Source organism: Rhinoraja longicauda, chromosome 15, assembly GCF_053455715.1.
Source record: "Rhinoraja longicauda isolate Sanriku21f chromosome 15, sRhiLon1.1, whole genome shotgun sequence".
Classification (NCBI taxonomy): Eukaryota; Metazoa; Chordata; class Chondrichthyes; order Rajiformes; family Arhynchobatidae; genus Rhinoraja; species Rhinoraja longicauda.
This window is the reverse complement of record NC_135967.1, coordinates 17,713,690-17,731,043: the sequence shown is the minus strand read 5'-3', so window position 1 is coordinate 17,731,043 and position 17,354 is coordinate 17,713,690. Positions and strand designations below refer to the sequence as shown.

General features: G+C 40.3%; 1 protein-coding gene across 1 annotated transcript in view; it reads right to left on the bottom strand.

The window, feature by feature from the left end:
* LOC144600360 (UAP56-interacting factor-like) overlaps positions 1 to 17,354 on the bottom strand; it is a 32,335-nt gene that overhangs the window by 2,384 nt on the left and 12,597 nt on the right. The window contains exons 5-8 of the mRNA XM_078411936.1: positions 13,831 to 13,927; positions 13,349 to 13,398; positions 9,381 to 9,455; positions 3,397 to 3,514 (exon numbers count right to left, since the gene is read on the bottom strand). Of these exons, the coding sequence (XP_078268062.1) occupies positions 3,397 to 3,514; positions 9,381 to 9,455; positions 13,349 to 13,398; positions 13,831 to 13,927 (340 nt within the window). The remainder of the gene's footprint in view (positions 1 to 3,396; positions 3,515 to 9,380; positions 9,456 to 13,348; positions 13,399 to 13,830; positions 13,928 to 17,354) is intronic.

The following is a 17,354-nucleotide window of genomic DNA, read 5'->3' as shown; positions in this document are numbered from 1 at the left end:
GAAAGAGACTTGAGTGGTGAAGAACACCTGCAAAATTCAGTTCCACTTACTGACTGCCAATATCCACAACATTTATTCACATAATTATAGAAACTCATTGGTTTTGAAACCTGGGATTTAAAAGTTGTGTTTTATCCCATACTCCAATGCTTTACTACACATGCCTCAACCTTGAGGTACTTGAGTACCTTAGAGTATCACTCTAATACATCTAATACAAATACCTAATAGCATTAATGGCTGCACTTGTACCTCTAAGTCAGCAGTTTCTGGGTTCACGTCCCATTACCGAGACTAGAGTTAAAAAAATCTACACTGTTATTTCACTGGAGTATTGGTTGAATGTTGTGCTGCAGTAATTGATGGTTTTGAAATGAGCCCCATCTGTTCTCCCAAATAAAAGATGTAAAAGATCCCATAGAATTATTTCAAAGTATTGGTGCTGTGGGCCAATATTTACCTCTCAATTGTTTCTTATAAAATTGACTACCTTGTTATTGAAACATTGCTGTTTGTAGCAGTTGTGCAATTATGCTGCTCCATTTCTCGTGTTTCAATTGGAATACACATCAAAATTATTGGTTGTAAAGCACTGTGGGATATTCTGACAGGGTCGGGGAAGGGGCGATTTACATGTAAGTCTCTTTGTGCCCAGCTCGTTAAAAAAAGTATCTGTTACGTCAGCATCCTCCATATATTCAGGTACTGTTTTAAACTCTAATAATGTTTATGACATGAATGAGTTTGGTTGTATTCACTCCATCCAAACTCCTCATTCTCTTATAAATTTCTACACTTTAAATATTATCCATGGCCTGTCCACCATCAACCACTTTGTAACGTTTACCAAACTATCACAGTCAGCTTATGCCTCATACTTCAGGATTCAACAGATCGATGATGCTGGAATCTGCAGCAAAAAAAAAAGAGGGCAGCTAGAGGAACTTGCCAATCAAGCTGAATCTGTAGAAACATTTCATGTTGAACCCTTCATCTAAGCTGAAAGAGTAGAGAGAAGTGCGGGGTACGAGGGAACAGAAGGTGAAACGAGGTATGGGGGGGGGGGGGGGGGGAAGGAGGGGACGAGGTATGGTGAGAATACAAAGGTGGGAATACAAAGGTGTGACAAAGGACCAGGAAAAGGGTCAGATCTGTTGTGGTTTACCTGAAATTGGAGATTTCAATGTGGTGGTAAGTGGCAGATATTTTGTGAATGCAAAGAGCACAATTTGACTGCAGTCTTCAAAAAAAGGAGACAATCCTCTTTTAGTTAAAGGGGGGCATTCTATGCCCACTTTAACCATCAGATCAGTGGTTGAATACCACCTGCTCCGCCAGTCTCGGGTGTGCCTATAACAAAGGTGACTGAGGCAGACGTCAGATCGGCTTTCCTGAGAGTGAATCTGCGGAAAGCAACTAGTTCTGGGTGGACTCATAAATGTGCCTATCTAAGATCCTCTTAAATGCCACTATCAATAGACAATAGACAATAGGTGCAGGAGTAGGCCATTTGGCCCTTCGAGCCAGCACCGCCATTCAATGTGATCATGGCTGATCATTCTCAATCAGTACCCCGTTCCTGCTTTCTCCCCATACCCCCTGACTCCGCTATCCTAAAGAGCTCCATCTAGCTCTCCCTTGAATGTATTCAGAGAATTGGCCTCCACTGCCCTCTGAGGCAGAGAATTCCACAGATTCACAACTCTCTGACTGAAAAAGTTTTTCCTCATCTCTGTTCTAAATGGCCTACCCCTTATTCTTAAACTGTGGCTTAAGTTAAACTTAAACTATCGTATCTGCCTCCACCACTACCTTTGGCGATGCTTTCCAGGCCCCCACCACTCTGTGTTTAAAAAATACTTGCCCTGCACATCTCCATTAAACTTTCCCTCCTCTCGTATTGGATATATCCACCCTGGCAAAAAGCCTCTGACTGTCTACGCCTATTTATGCCTCTCCTAATTTTAAATACTTCTATCAAGTCTCCCCTTGGCCTTGACATTGTAGAGAAAACAATCCAAGTTTATCCAAACTCCTTGGAGCTGAAACCCTCTAATCCAGGCAGCATTCTCTTAAACCTCCTCCGCACCCTTTCCAAAGTCTCCACATCCTTCCTGTAATGGGTCAATACTCCAAATGCAGCATAATCAATGTCTTATTGGATTAGCTTGGTTCGGCAACTGGTAGGAATGGATGAGTTGGGCTGAAGCGTGTGTTTCTATTCTGGGTAGCTCTGACTCAAGGGAGAAGTGTGTGGTAATACATTTGTGAAGGTGCAAAAGGCAAAAAGGATTTCACAATATGTGCAAAGAATGCTGAGTCGTGTAGAAGAACTGGGGGATCATGAAATACATTAAGAAATTGGCATCGTATTCAGCACAGACGTTGTGGGCTGAAGGGGATGTTTCTGTCTTGTAGACATAGGTTGTGCTAGATATATGCAACTGTAGTTTGAGTAACCTGTACTGTTCTGGTCACTATATTACAGTAAAGATGTGATTACACTGCATAGTTGCACAGCACAGAAATGGGTCTTTTGGCCCATCACGTCCATGCTGACCATCTAGATTAATTCCATTTGGTTGCATTGGGATCATATTCTTCTATGCCTTACCTATTTGAATGTCTGTCTCAATGCAACTTAAATGTAGTAATTTTATCCCACGTCATCACTTCCCCTGGCAATGTATTCCAGATCATCCACACTTATCCCAAATCTGCGCTTTTTTGCTTTTTGACAAATATATATTTTTCAAAGCAGAGGGTGGTGGAAATCTGGAACTCATTGCCTGGAAGAACTTTAAAACATTTTAAACATTTTAGGACATGCTCTTAAAGAGTCACAAACCCAACTACTGGAAGATATAGTTTGACAGGATGACTGACCTTTCCATTTGGGATTGACACAGTACATCAAAACACCTTCTTTTGAGTCATATATTTTCTATCCCTCTAAGTCTAACACCACAGCATTATCAAAGTAAATCAAAATCACTGTGAACAGATGTAACTCCTTAACTTAAAACAAAATATCAAGCAAAAATGTTGCATTAAAAATGTAATGTTAACAAATATTGCCAATGCTCTTCCTTCACCTTTTTTATGTGATAATTTTTTTAATACATATTGGTACAAATTGCTTAAAATATTTAATTTTCAATTTTGTTAATCCAAGGAAATTATATTGTTGTTTCATTCTGGAAGTTCTCCTTTAAAATTTGTAAACTGCATCTCCCAAAGCCACTTAATATTTGCTCTCAACATAATTAGAGATAATCTCGAGCATTGAAGATACCAGAAATAAAGATTTCCATTGACAGCTATCATTGTTCGGTTGCAATTGATACATTTGATCTCTGAATAATTGGGTGCAAATCATCAAATACAATCTGCTACCTGATTGACAATACTCTTCAAGTTGAATCCAAGGTAAACTCCTTTTGGCTGTTTTCTCACTCCTTTTGTTGCCATTCGTTTTCTTCCAGCTATAGACTGTTGAATACTTGATCTTTGACTGTTGATGCAAAATACATTAAAGTCAATTCCTTGTGTTTCAGTCCATTAAGATAGTGTAGACTCCACGTTGTAATACATATCCTAAAAGGTACTAAAATTGAAATTTAAGGATTTGATTTAGAAAATTGGGTTTATTGGGAAAATTGACATTAGCATGTAGAAACAAGGAACTGCAGATGCTGTTTTTCACAAAAGGACACAAAGTGTTGGAGGAACTCAGCGGGTCAGGCAGCATCTCTGGAGAAAGGTGACATTTTGGCTTGGGACCCTACTTCAAACTCATTAGCATCCTGCTTTTCATCTATTCACATGAAGTAACCAAACACAATTTGCCCAAAGTGCCACATAAGCAGTTATAAACTAAATTAGATTGCTTGATGTTGGGATAACATTCATGAATTGATTGAGAATTAGTTAATGGACAGAAAATAGATGTTACAGGGATAAGTGGGTCATTTTTGAGTCATGAGCCTGTGGCCATTGCGATGATGCTAGAATTGTTGCCAGGATTCCAGCTTTTGTCAACCTAAAATGGCGAAATGGATATCAAGTGTAAAAAATCCAAGTTTGCTGTTGATATAAATTAACGATTGAACATATACAGAAACCTTATGCATTAGATGCATAAAAAAGCCATTCAAGACAGCTTTGCTATTAATTAAGGTCATGGCTGATCTGGCTGTAACATCAGCTCCACGATCCTGGCAACCTCTGGTAGGTTTTCATTACCTTGCACATCAAGAATCTATATAGCTCTGCTTAAAAATATTCAACAATTCTTTCACAGTTCTTTAAGGAAGAATGTTTCAAAGACTCACAACCCTCTGAAGAAAAAAAAATCTCATCTTTATTTCTTATTTTACAGAGATTCAAAGTCACAGAGATATACAGTATGGGAATGGGCTCTTTGGCCCACTGAGAAAGTATTAATCATCAAACAAGTATCTCTAATACATAGAATGTTGATATATAGCTAATTCATCTAGGGTGGCAGGGTGGCACAGCGGTAGAGTTGCTGCCTTACAGCGCCAGATCCCGACTGTGAATGCTTTCTGTACAGACTTTGTATGTTCCCCCTGTGTTCCCCCTGGGTTTATTTCTGTGTGCTCCGGTTTCCTCCTATGCTTCAAAGACGTAAAAGTTTGTACATTAATTGGCTTCTGGAAATTGTAAATTATCCCTAGTGTGTGGGATAGTGCTAGTGTACAGGGTGATCGATGGTTGGTGTAGACTCGGTGGGCCGAAGGGCCTGTTTCAACGCTATATTCAATGCATCAGTCACTGAAAGGAAGCATGCAGGCACAGCAGGCAGTGAAGAAAGCCAATGGAATGTTGGCATTCATAACAAGAGGAGTTGAGTATAGGAGCAAAGAGGTCCTTCTGCAGTTGTACAGGGCCCTAGTGAGACCGCACCTGGAGTACTGTGTGCAGTTTTGGTCTCCAAATTTGAGGAAGGATATTCTTGCTATTGAGGGCATGCAGCATAGGTTTACTAGGTTAATTCCCGGAATGGCGGGACTGTCCTATGTTGAAAGACTGGAGCGACTAGGTTTGTATACACTGGAATTTAGAAGGATGAGAGGGGATCTTATCGAAACGTATAAGATTATTAAGGGGTTGGACATGTTAGAGGCAGGAAACATGTTCCCAATGTTGGAGTCCAGAACCAGGGGCCACAGTTTAAGAATAAGGGGTAGGCCATTTAGAACAGAGACGAGGAAAAACTTTTTTAGTCAGAGAGTTGTGAATCTGTGGAATTCTCTGCCTCAGAGGGCAGTGGAGGCCAATTCTCTAAATACATTCAAGAGAGAGCTAGATAGAGCTCTTAAGGATAGCGGAGTCAGGGGGTATGGGGAGAAAGCAGGAACGGGGTACTGATTGAGAATGATCAGCCATGATCACATTGAATGGTGGTGCTGGCTTGAAGGGCCGAATGGCCTACTCCTGCACCTATTGTCTATTGTCTTCTATATCTCTGTCTAAATCAGACCAATATATTTAAATTATGTCACTGCAGCCCCATTTAATGATCTCTGATGGTGATCAGTATCACAAACTCCAATGTAATTACTGTGATAATCATATTATATTTGTATTATTGATCAAATCTTGGATGACATAGATGTTTTCTTCCTTCAAATTATGAAGGAGAGAGTGGGTGAGCAGCCTTTTTGAGAGAAATGAATTTTGAAAAACCGGCAGGAGAATAGAGCATGTTTTTGTTGAATAAGCAAGAGATTTAAAGAAAAGGCATTTAATTGGCTGAGGTAGAGACTCAGCGGCCGCTAAAAGGAAGGTAAGGTTCAGTAGGTCAAACTTTTAGGAGTGGCTGGAAGAGAGGTTGTGATGTGGCCAAGTACAAAATGAAGTTTTTGGTTGTAGGGGCTATGGCGAGAAGGGAAAGGAGTGCTGAGCTCGCAGGAGAGTCAGTTTCAAGCCCAGAGGCAGAATGGCAGCAGCGGGAGGTTTAAAAAGGAATCATTGTGAATAAATAAACTAAAATAAGTTGTTGGGAATAAATAAGGTAGTGATGCAGGAAAATGTGATGCATGATGTCGGAGCTGGTGGACCCCACTGTGGTTTCTGTTGGCTACATCTGTGTTGCCTGCCTGGGTTTGGAACAACTCATCTGACCTGCAGAGGAATTTGGAATGGGAGGGGAAAGATCCAGTTGTTGAGGTCCATGTGGGTACCAGGAACATAGGTAGAACAAGGAAATAGTTCTGCTGATGAAATGTAAGCATCAAGGGACTAAATTTAAAAAGGTACCAATCTCTGGATTGCTTTCTGATCCATGAGAAAATTGGCACAGGATTGATAAAGTTAGAGAGTTGAATGCGTGGCTCAAAGATGGTATGGGAGAAGTGGCCCAATTCTCTGGATGCTTTCAAGAGAGAGTTAGATAGAGCTCTTAATGAGAGCAGAGTCAGGGGGTATGGGGAGAGGGCAGGAACGGGGTACTGATTGTGAATGATCAGCCATGATCACATTGAATGGCGGTTCTGGCTCGAAGGGCTGAATGGCCTACTCCTGCACCTATTGTCTATTGTGGGTTTGAATTTGTGGGGCATTGGCATCAGTATTGGGGAAGGAGGGAGCTGTTGCAATTGGGCAGACTCCACCTGAGCCCTGCAGGGACCAGGGTCCTGGTGAAATGCATAACTAGGGTTGTAGGTGGGGGGTTAAAATAGTGGGGAGGGGTTCAACAGATTAGAAAAGTATGGATAAAGTTAAAGTTAAAAGGAGAGTATAAGAGAGGCTATTAAAGATCAAGAATAAGAAATAGGACAGAAAATTTAGATAAAAGGATAAGTAACATAGGGACAATTGTGAGAATGGGATGGTGAATACAGCCCAACAATGTTATATTTGAATAAATGCAGTATACGAAACAAAGTGGATGAGCTTATAGCGTGGTTAGAAATTGGCAGATATGACATTGTGGGCATTGCGGAGTTGTGGCTGAAAGAAGATCAGAGCAGGGATACACATCCTATCAAGAAGGCAGGCAGGTGGGTGGACAGAATGGGGTGGCTCTGTTGTTAAGGAATGAAATCCAAACCTTAGCAAGAAATGACATAGGATCAGAAGATGTAGAACCCTTGAGTGTAGAGTTAAGAAATTGCAAGGGTAAAAAGACCCTGATGGGAGTTATATACAGGCCTCCGAATAGTCTGAAGAAGGGTCTCGACCCGAAACGCCACCCTCCAGAGATGCTGCCTGATCCGCTGAGTTACCCCAGCATTTTGTGTCCACCTCTGAATAGCAGCCAGGAAGTAGAGTACAAATTGCATCAGGAGATAAAAAAGGCATGAAAGAAAGGCAATGTTACACAAAGGCATGAAAACATGGGGTTTTCATTATGCAGATAGACTGGAAAAATCAGGTTGGTGCTGGATCCCAAGAGACTGGCTATGAGATGGCTTTTTGGTCAGCCTGTTGCCGGGCCGTTAAAGGTAAAGGCAATTCTAGATTTGGTGTTGTGTAATGAACCAGATTTGATTAGGGAGCTGAGGCGAAAGAATCCCTTGGAGGCTGTGATTATAATATGATAGAATTTAATCTGCAGTTTGAGAAGAAGCTGACATTGGATGTATTGTTATTACTATTTAAAGTTAACTACAGAGGCATGATGGAGGAGCTGGCTAAAAGTGAGACTGCTAAACAAGATAGCAATTGGTATTAGAGGCAATGTGCAAGCATGGATAGAAGATCAGCTGACTGGCAGAATGCAAAGAGTAGTTATAACGGGGCCTTTTCTTGAAGGCTATTGGAGACGGGTGTGTTCCGCAGGGGTCGGTATTGGGTCCACTACTTTTCACGTTATATGTTAATGATCTGAATGACAGAGTTGATGGCTTCCTGGCCATGATTGTGGATGATATGGAGATGGGTGGAGGGCCAGGTGGTGTTGAGGAAGCAAGGGGTTTGCAGAGGGACTTGGACAGGTTGGTAGAGTGGGCAAAGAAGTGACAAATGGAATACAGTGTAGCAAAGTGTACAGTCAAGCATTTTGGTAGAAAAAAAATAAAAGTCTAGATTATTTTCTAAATAGGGAGAGGATCTAGATATTGAAGGTGCAAATGGACTGGGAGCACTGGTGCAGGATTCCCAAAAGGTTAATTTGCAGGTTGAGTCAGTATTAAGGAAAGCAAATGCAATGTTATAATTAATTTTGAGAGGACAAGAATACGAAAGCAAGAATGTAATGCATGGCTTTGTAAGGTCAGACAACATTTGGATTATTGTGAGCAGTTTTGAGCCCCATGTCTGAGGAAGGGTGTGCTGGCATCGGAGAGGGTCAAGAGGGGGCTTATGAGAATGATTGAATTAATGTATGTGAAGTGTTTTATGGCTCTAGGCCTTTACTTGCTGGAATCTAGAAGGATGAAGGGGAGATCTCATTGAATCATACAAAATAATGAAAGGCCTGGATAGAGTGGATGTGGAGAGGATATTTCCAATAGTAGGAGAATCTAGGCACAGCTTCAGAATAAAAGCTAAAGATACTTTAGCCTGAGGGTGATAAATCTGTGTATCTTTAGCCTGAGGGTGATGGATCTGTGGAGTTCATTGCCATAGATGGTTGTGGAGGCCAAGTCATTGGGATTTTTAAAGAAGAGAAGATTGATCAGTTGATTAATAATTGTTTCAGGGAGAAGGCAGGAGAATAGGGTTGAGAGGAAAAAATAGACCAGTTATGAACGCATGTATGGTGGAGCAGACGATGGGTCATATGACCTAATTTGGCTCCTATGTCATGATCTTATGACCTTTTTTTACATAATGACCCTGCAGATGCTGATGTTCCACCTGCCTCAAGTCCATTGATCTTCATTTTGGGAGATACTACCGAACTACCTAAGGTAGATGCTATGGTACACTTTGTAGCCACGGTGCCTTGATGGTGGAGTGAATTAATATTTATGTTGATCGATGGTGTACCAATGAAGTGGGCTTGTTGACCCTTCATGAGTATTGTTCGAGTTGCACTCGCCCAGTTGAGTCACGAGTATTCCTTTTCCCTTCTAATTTTTGCCTTCTAGATGGTGGAAAATCTTTGGAGGATTACTGCACGATTGCTCTAACTCAAAAAAAGCAGTGAAATGTACTGAGATGAGAATGGCTGAGTTAAATATCAGGGAATAGGATCTGGATATGAAAACTGAATCAGATTCCTGCATATTTCTTAATACTCATTATTGCTTTTGGTGTCCCATTGCCAGCCACAGGTGAATGTTATGTATATGATGTAGTGATGATAAAATCTACTGAAGTGGGTTTGCCATACAAGAGAGTTGCAGTAAGTAATAATTTTAGAATTGAGCTTTTATGACAAACAAGAATTCTTGTGGTTAACTTACACAGGTGGATGGTTGGCCAGCGGATTGGGTACAGATATTGTTAAAATGGAGCTGGTACTTGATCGTTGCTGCCACCTAGAAAATCAGATATGCAGAGTTCAGTCTGGAATTAGCATGGTGTAATTTATATTTGAACAAATAACCATTTGGTACCAAAAGGATTGTCTTCTAGTGATACAGAGATACAGCATGGAAATGGGCCTTCAGCCCAATGTATGTATGCTAATTGTTAACCAGTCACTTACACTAATTTGACATTACTCCAATGTTTTATTCTTCCCACATTCTTTTCAACTTTCCCAAAATTCTGCAGGGTGGATTGGTAAATTATCTAGCTTGCAAGAGCCAAAATAATCAAAGGGAAATTAATGGGCTTTCAAGAGGGAATATGCTACATAAATATGGGGCAGACAGAGTCCACTGAGTCATCGCCTTTCACCCTCCAGCCTCCAAATCAAGCATTTCATCCTTTGTCATTTCTGCGAGCTTGAACATGATCTCATCAGCAGACACATCTTCGCCTCTCCCCACTTTCAGCGGGAATCATTCTCTCCATGGTTCATCCATTCCCACCCACCTCTCCCCATCTGCTGACACTTTCCCCTGCAACCATAGGCTGTGCAACAAATGTCCCTTCACCTCCTCCCTTGCTATCATCCAGGGACCTAAACAACCCTTCGAGGTGAGACAGAGATTCACATATACCACTTCTACCGTGGTCTATCATATTCACTGCTGGTAATGTGTCTGTTAGTGGCAAGGTCAAGCATTGACTAGGCGACCATTTTGCAGAGAACCAACTTTCTATCCACAATGGTATTCTTAAACTTCTGGTTGAATGTCATTTCAATTCCACTTCCCATTTCCACACTGCCCTGTCTGGCCTCGGCTTTCTCCGCTGCCATGATGAGGGAAAACACAAAGTCAAATAACAGCAGCTCGTATTCCCCTTGGGTAGCCAATGGCTCAATGGTATGAACGTTGAATTTCCCAATTTCCAATACCTCTGTCTCTTTCTCACTGCTATTGAGGGCATGCAGCGTAGGTTTACTAGGTTAATTCCCGGAATGGCGGGACTGTCATATGTTGAAAGACTGCAGCGGCTAGGCTTGTATACACTTGAATTTAGAAGGATGAGAGGGGATTTTATCGAAACATATAAGATTATTAAGGGGTTGGACACGTTAGAGGCAGGAAACATGTTCCCAATGTTGGGGGAGTCCAGAACAAGAGGCCACAGTTTAAGAATAAGGGGTAGGCCATTTAGAATGGAGATGAGGAAAAACTTTTTCAGTCAGAGAGTTGTAAATCTGTGGAATTCACTGACTCAGAAGGCAGTGGAGGCCAATTCTCTGAATGCATTCAAGAGAGAGCTAGATAGAGCTCTTAAGGATAGCGGAGTCATGGGGTATGGGGAATGCAGGAATGGGGTACTGATTGAGAATGATCAGCCATGATCACATTGAATGGTGGTGCTGGCTCGAAGGGCCGAATGGCCTACTCCTGCACCTATTGTCTATTCACTCTCACAAGAGGTAAAAACATCCCTTTCACCAGACCCACTGAGTTCTTCCAAGATTTTACAATCGATTACCTCCTGCTCAAGTGAAAAACAGTTGGCAGTGGCAGCATGAGCATTTGCCCAGAAAGCCTGTTTCGGAAAGATTCAGGAAATGACAAATTACACACATGGTGTGATTTGTTTCACGTGTAAATCATGACTTATTGATTCATTGAATAATTTAATTGGATAATAGGGCTATTATTCCTTAAATCTATCACACCACCAGATAATCCTCTTGGTCAATGCTATATATATGGGCGTTCATAACATTTTTTCTTCTGAGACAGTCTACTTTGCCTGCCTCTAAATATCCTTTACTACATGCAGAGTATCAGTTTCTAAACAATAGCTAAGAGTGTCAAATGGAATGATCTAGTGCTTCCTTCTTCACTTTCTTGTCAGTCACAGATTAGGCCGTGTGCAGATGGAAAGTCATGATTGAGGGAGAGGGCAAGGGTATGGTTAAATTAGATGCATCTTGACACTGGAAGAGATTGTGGGCTGAGGAGGAAATAGGATGAGGGAATAGGTATGAATTTATCATCACCTTCAATAATCTCTCCACCATTGTTAGGCATGCTTGTTATGAGGATTAACCTCATAATTGCTAATATCCTTTGTTCTAAACTATTCAGCCTCTGGGGATGGTAGTGGTTGTCACTGGTCTATTGCTGCTGGTGAAGACTGAGGATAACATTCTCCACAAAAAATAGGAAAATGTTTTGCAGTGTATGTGAGTGGTATGCTTGCTATAGTTGAATATTTGACAATGTGGGTACAGTGAAAAATGTCAGAGTAGAGGCATGTATGCAGTGGGGAAATGAATGTTTGATAGGAGTGATGATAGATAGAAATTACTTTTAAATGAATGATAATGGGTAGCAATGTATCAATGTTTGAAAGTTGTAATGTATTTTTTGCTAGATAGGATTTGCTAGTGAATTCATTGACCTCAGCCACATGTGAGACCTTTACATTTTTTCCAGTAGACTTTTAACCTTTGGTTGGAGCAATTTTCTTTTCCTCTCCTCTCCTACAATTAGGATATCGCATTGAGCCTGAGAAATGGAGTGGTCAGTTCGATGTGACTTTATTAATGTTTCAATCAGGCATAACGTCAATCAATGTCAGTTGGACTCAGCAGGTGCGAATAAATAGTGAAATTACTCTCCATGGATGTGCAATAATGCACAAAGCATCAAAACTGCTATGGTCTGAAGGCTACAATCAATGCATATAGATTCTGGTGTATATCTAGTATATTAGATTAGATCAATTTGGCATAGACAGTTCAGTTCGGGAGATGGACAGAGAATTAATGTGATAGGTGGCCGTAAGTATGTAGTTTTGCTTATATATTTAATAGAGTTGTTTGGAAAATTGGAGGAGAGTATCTTGATTATACATAGTATCTTGGTTGTACATAGTTTGACTTGTTTTAGATATTTATGAAAATTAGGAATAAATGAAGTTATACATTTTCAGAGAAGATCTATGCCATCATCATAGCTGACAAATTGTCACTGTGCCTTTTTCATTCTCCTTGTATTTCAGTCCACATGTTATTCCAGCTATTGTGACCCACAATATCAAGGAAGTTTTATCATCAAGCTCCAAATTCCTTCTTTCGAAGGAGGATGTGGATTATTGACATGGGCCATTACAAGCTGTACTTAACAGTTAGCACTACTTTTGCACTGAGTATTGTTTCAATATACAATACTATACAAAAAATCCCGAATTTACAATTTTTACACAAACTAAGCCAAAAACTGTGTTCTTTTGCAACTATATTTGACAAATCTATCCATTGACACATTAAAAATATCTTATCCTTTGGTACTAAATTCTGTCACAAGTACAGAGTTTGAATAGTATGGCATGGTGCCACAGAGGTAAAGTTGCTGCCTCACAGCATCAGAGACCAGGGTTCAATCCTGACTACGGGTGTTGTCCATTTGTACATTCTCCCCGTGACAGCATGGGTTTTCCCCGGGTGCTCCGGTTTCCTCCCACACACCAAAGACGTACAGGTTTGTAGGCTAATTGGCTTCAGTAAAGATTGTAAATTGTCCCAAGTGTGTAGGATAGTGGACAAGAATCACCTTGGACTCAGTGGCCAAAGGGCCTGTTTCAGCACTGTATCTCTAAACTAAGCTAAAACAACCTAAATTAATTCACAGACTATATTAATTAATGTGATGCCTCATAAGTGTAGACATTGAAAGCATTAGAGGTTTCCAGTTGGTAACTGGACTATTAATTTAAATTGTAGCATGATCAGATGCCATCTAAAAGCAATTAAGAAATACGCGATTAAGAAATACGTGGGAATAGCAGAAGTGCATGCATGGAGTAACATGCGCTTTTGCGGTAAAGTGTTTTTTAGCAGGCAATTACTTACACTCGAGTCCATTGTTTCTTCTGTGCAGTTTCCAAACCCATTTGTAGAAACTTAAAAATTACAGATAAAAGCAAATGAATGAAAATTCACGAATAGGCAAATTATAGACTCCAATAATATCTTGCTAAAAATCAGTTATGTATAAAGATCTGCACTAAAAACAGTTGTGAAAATATTAAACCCTTTTTGTCATGACATACTGTGCTAAATCATAGGGCATGCAGTGCTGGATGGACTGCTCAGGTCTGGCTGAATGTAAGGGAGGAGTGAGAGGGACATGTGTTATACCTCCTGTGGTTAAAATAAAACACAGTTATCACTGGGGAATGGTAATGTACAACCTAACACTTCTACTTTCAGCAATTTTAGTCATTTTACGAGAAGGCTGGTAAAAGTTCCAAATAGTCGTGTGAGGAACCAATTGATTATTCTCTGGAATCAAATGCATTCTTCCACATCTTCCACATCATAACATGACTTACCCCTCTTTTAATGTTCACTTTGGTTTGTCTTTGTTGATTCTGCATTAGTTGTCTCTTCTGCTGGTTTGATACTTTATTTTGGAACATAATCCTGAAACTAGAATAGGAATTAAAATTGTCATACAAGGTGGTTTGAAAAGAAGTACGCACCAAAATGTTCCTAACACATATTTAGTGATTTAGTTTAGAGATACAGCACGGAAACAGGCCAAGTCCGCACCCACCAATGATCCCTGCACACCAACACTATTCCACACACACGAGGGACAATTTTACCAAGCCAATTAACCTACAAACCTGTACATCTTTGGAGTGTAGGAGAAAACCGAAGCACCCGGAGAAACCCCACACCGGTCCCGGGGAGAATGTACAAACTCCATACAGATGGCACCCCTAGTCGGGATTGAACCCGGGTCTCTGGCGCTGTAAGGCAGCAACTCCACCGCTGCACCACCGTGCCACCTTATAGCTTGAATATTTCAGAATTGACTTCAAATTCAAACACAACTTTGAAATTGCCCTGAAGGGATTAATATGTTTACATTATATTTTCTAGCTTTGTGTACTTCAATTGCCAAACTCATCTTCTTTCACATGATTGTGAATTCATCAATTACAGGAACTGATGTACAGACTAGGCGCCTATTAGATCTTGTCTCAAAGACGTGAAGTCATTGCAGCCTGCATGGATAGGAAATTTGGGAAATCGAACAATGGCAGGATAGCGCAGGAGGCAATTCAAGTTTTGAGAGTCAAATGGAACATCGAATTGCAAGGTAGAATATTGTCATGAGGACAAGTACTCTGTAGCTGTGTTCAAATACCCCAAAAACCATGTTGATCTTTAAATACCACAAATCTAGGGACTTCCTTACATTTGAAAAGGGAAAAAGGATCCAGCTGTTCTGTTCTGTGCAGAAATCAATGATACGTGTAGAACTAGGAAAGAGAATGTTGGAGTAAATAAGGGCCAAATGGAAATATAGTAGTTCAAAGGTCTTTTTAATTATTATGCAACTCCTGTACAAAGTAACATATAATCCAATGGATCAAAGGCTTTGTGCCATATCTGACACAATGAATTTGAAGATCAGGGTTTTGATTCGTGCAAAACTGGCCCCTTTACTGAAGAAGATAGGGAGCTTTTCTTTGCAATGGACTTCACTTAAACTGGACGGAAAACGGTGTCCTGGTGAATCAGATAACTTAATCAAAAGATAGTACTTTAAAATACAGTGGTAGCAGAGATTTCAGGTGGAGATACAACTTCTATTTTTAAGGATGCAGAACAAAATAATAATTGGGAAACAACGAACAGAAAGGGAGAGTTGGCTAGAAATGTTAGTTAAAGTTGCTGTAAAAATGCAGTAATCAATTATTAATGACCTGGTAACAGAAAAAACATTAGACCTTAGCAAAATACATGATTGTTGTCATTGGAATTTAAAAGGTTTTTTTGAGGATTCATGCAGCAGGGTAGATATGGGTGAACCTGCAGCAGTAGCAAGTCAGATTTTTAAACGTATTTGTTGACATTCCACAAAAGGTTATAAAAAAAATAAGGCCTCATGAAGTCGAGGATAGGTGGATGGTGAATAATTTAAAGGGCAGAACAATAGATCTGAAATGACGTCATTTTTAGATTGGCAGACATTTACCTTTCGGTATTGGTTTATTATTATTACGTGTAATGAGATATCGTTAAAAACTTTGTTTTGGGCCCTATCCAGACAAATCATACCTTACCTGACTACATCAGGTAATGCAATCGAGAACATGAACAAAGAACAGAATATTGTGTTACAGCTACAGAGAAATTCCAAATAAAGTGTTAGGGCTGCAACAAGATAGATTCTTGGCAAATGAGAGATCCGTTCAAGAGTCTGATAGTATGTGGCTTGAAGCTTTTGTATCTTCTGCCCGGTAGGAGAAGAGAGAATGACTAGTATGTAGTGGCCCTTGATTATGTTGGTTACTTTCTCAGGGCAGCATGAAGTATAGATGGAGTTGAGGGTGGAGGGTTTGCATGATGGACAGGACTGTGTCCACAACTCTCTGCAATTTCTTGTGGTCTCTGGCAGAGCAGTTACCATACCAAGCTGTGATGCATCAAGATAGAATGCTTACTGTGGTGCGTCTATGAAAATTGGTATCGATTAAAGAGTCATCGGAGACCAGTTGAATGTCCTTGGCCTTCTGAGGAAGTAAAGGCATTGGAGTGCTTTCCTGGCTATAATGATAATGAGATTGGAGCAGGACAAATTCCTGGTGATATTTATACCTGAGAACTTGAAGGTCTTGACCAAATCCAATTCAGCACCATTGATGCTGAATGTAATGTGTACTTCCTGACATTAATAACTAGCTCCTTTATTTTGCCTACATTGACAGGGTTATCTTGACTTCATGCTCCAAAGCTCTCTATCTCCTTCCTATTCTCTGTCTTGTCATTGTTTGAGATTCGGCCCATGATGGTAATTTTATCAGCAAATTTGTAAATAAAATTAGTGCAGAATTTGGCCATACAATCATGAGCGTATAGGATGTATACAAAGGAACTGACAACACATACTTATGGGGCACCAGTATTGAGAATTATTGTGAAGGATGTTTTGTCATCTATCCTTACTGATTGCACCCTACGGGTCAGTAAGTCAAAGATCCAGTGGCAGAGGGGACGTAGAGTCCTAAGTCTAGGAGTTTGGGGATGAGTTTGTTGGAATTATGGTGTTGAAGGCAGAGCTATAATGAATAAAGAGGAAGTGTCACATGTATCCTTCTAATCCAAATGTTTCAGGATGAGTGTAGGGCCAGGAAGATGGTTTCTGCCATCAGCCTGTTGCAGCAGGAGGCAAAGGTTCTGGGGACACAACTGGGGACTCCATCCAGGACAGTATTTTAAAATAAAGTGGTAATTTTAGGGAGAATTAATCCCCCTTATGGTTATGGTTACCTGCAAAACACAGTTTTCTGGCAATACAAAAGATAGGTGGGACATTGGGCTGTGCAAAGTTTATAAATATTCTACAAATGAATATGGATAGATTAAATGAGCAAAAAAGGCAGTAAGACAGGAAATTATTATATTAGTTTTAAAGTAAAGCATAATAAAACAGAACACCATAGTGGGGAATGAAACATGGTGGAGAATGCTGTCTTGTTCAGCAAAGAGATCACAACGTAGAAAACTAACATGCACAGAGAGGAAGCAAAAAGGAAGGAAAATATGTATGTTGGCCTTTTTGCAAACAGTTTGAAATACAAGGTGGTTTTGTAACATCTGTGCAGAACGTTGATAAGACCACACCTAGCAAGGTGTATGTGGTTTTGGATATGCAAGGTTACTAGCTCATTTCGGGGTACGAGGGCAATTCTAGGCATGGAACACCAACTTCTCTATTTCCATGTGCGTATTCATATTTTGGAAAGCAATGTCATGTGATGTGTGTCAGCTCCTCAAACAATGTAACAGTTTTCTACCAGGAACTTAGAAATCCAATATGCAAATAGTTTGTGCACTGTTT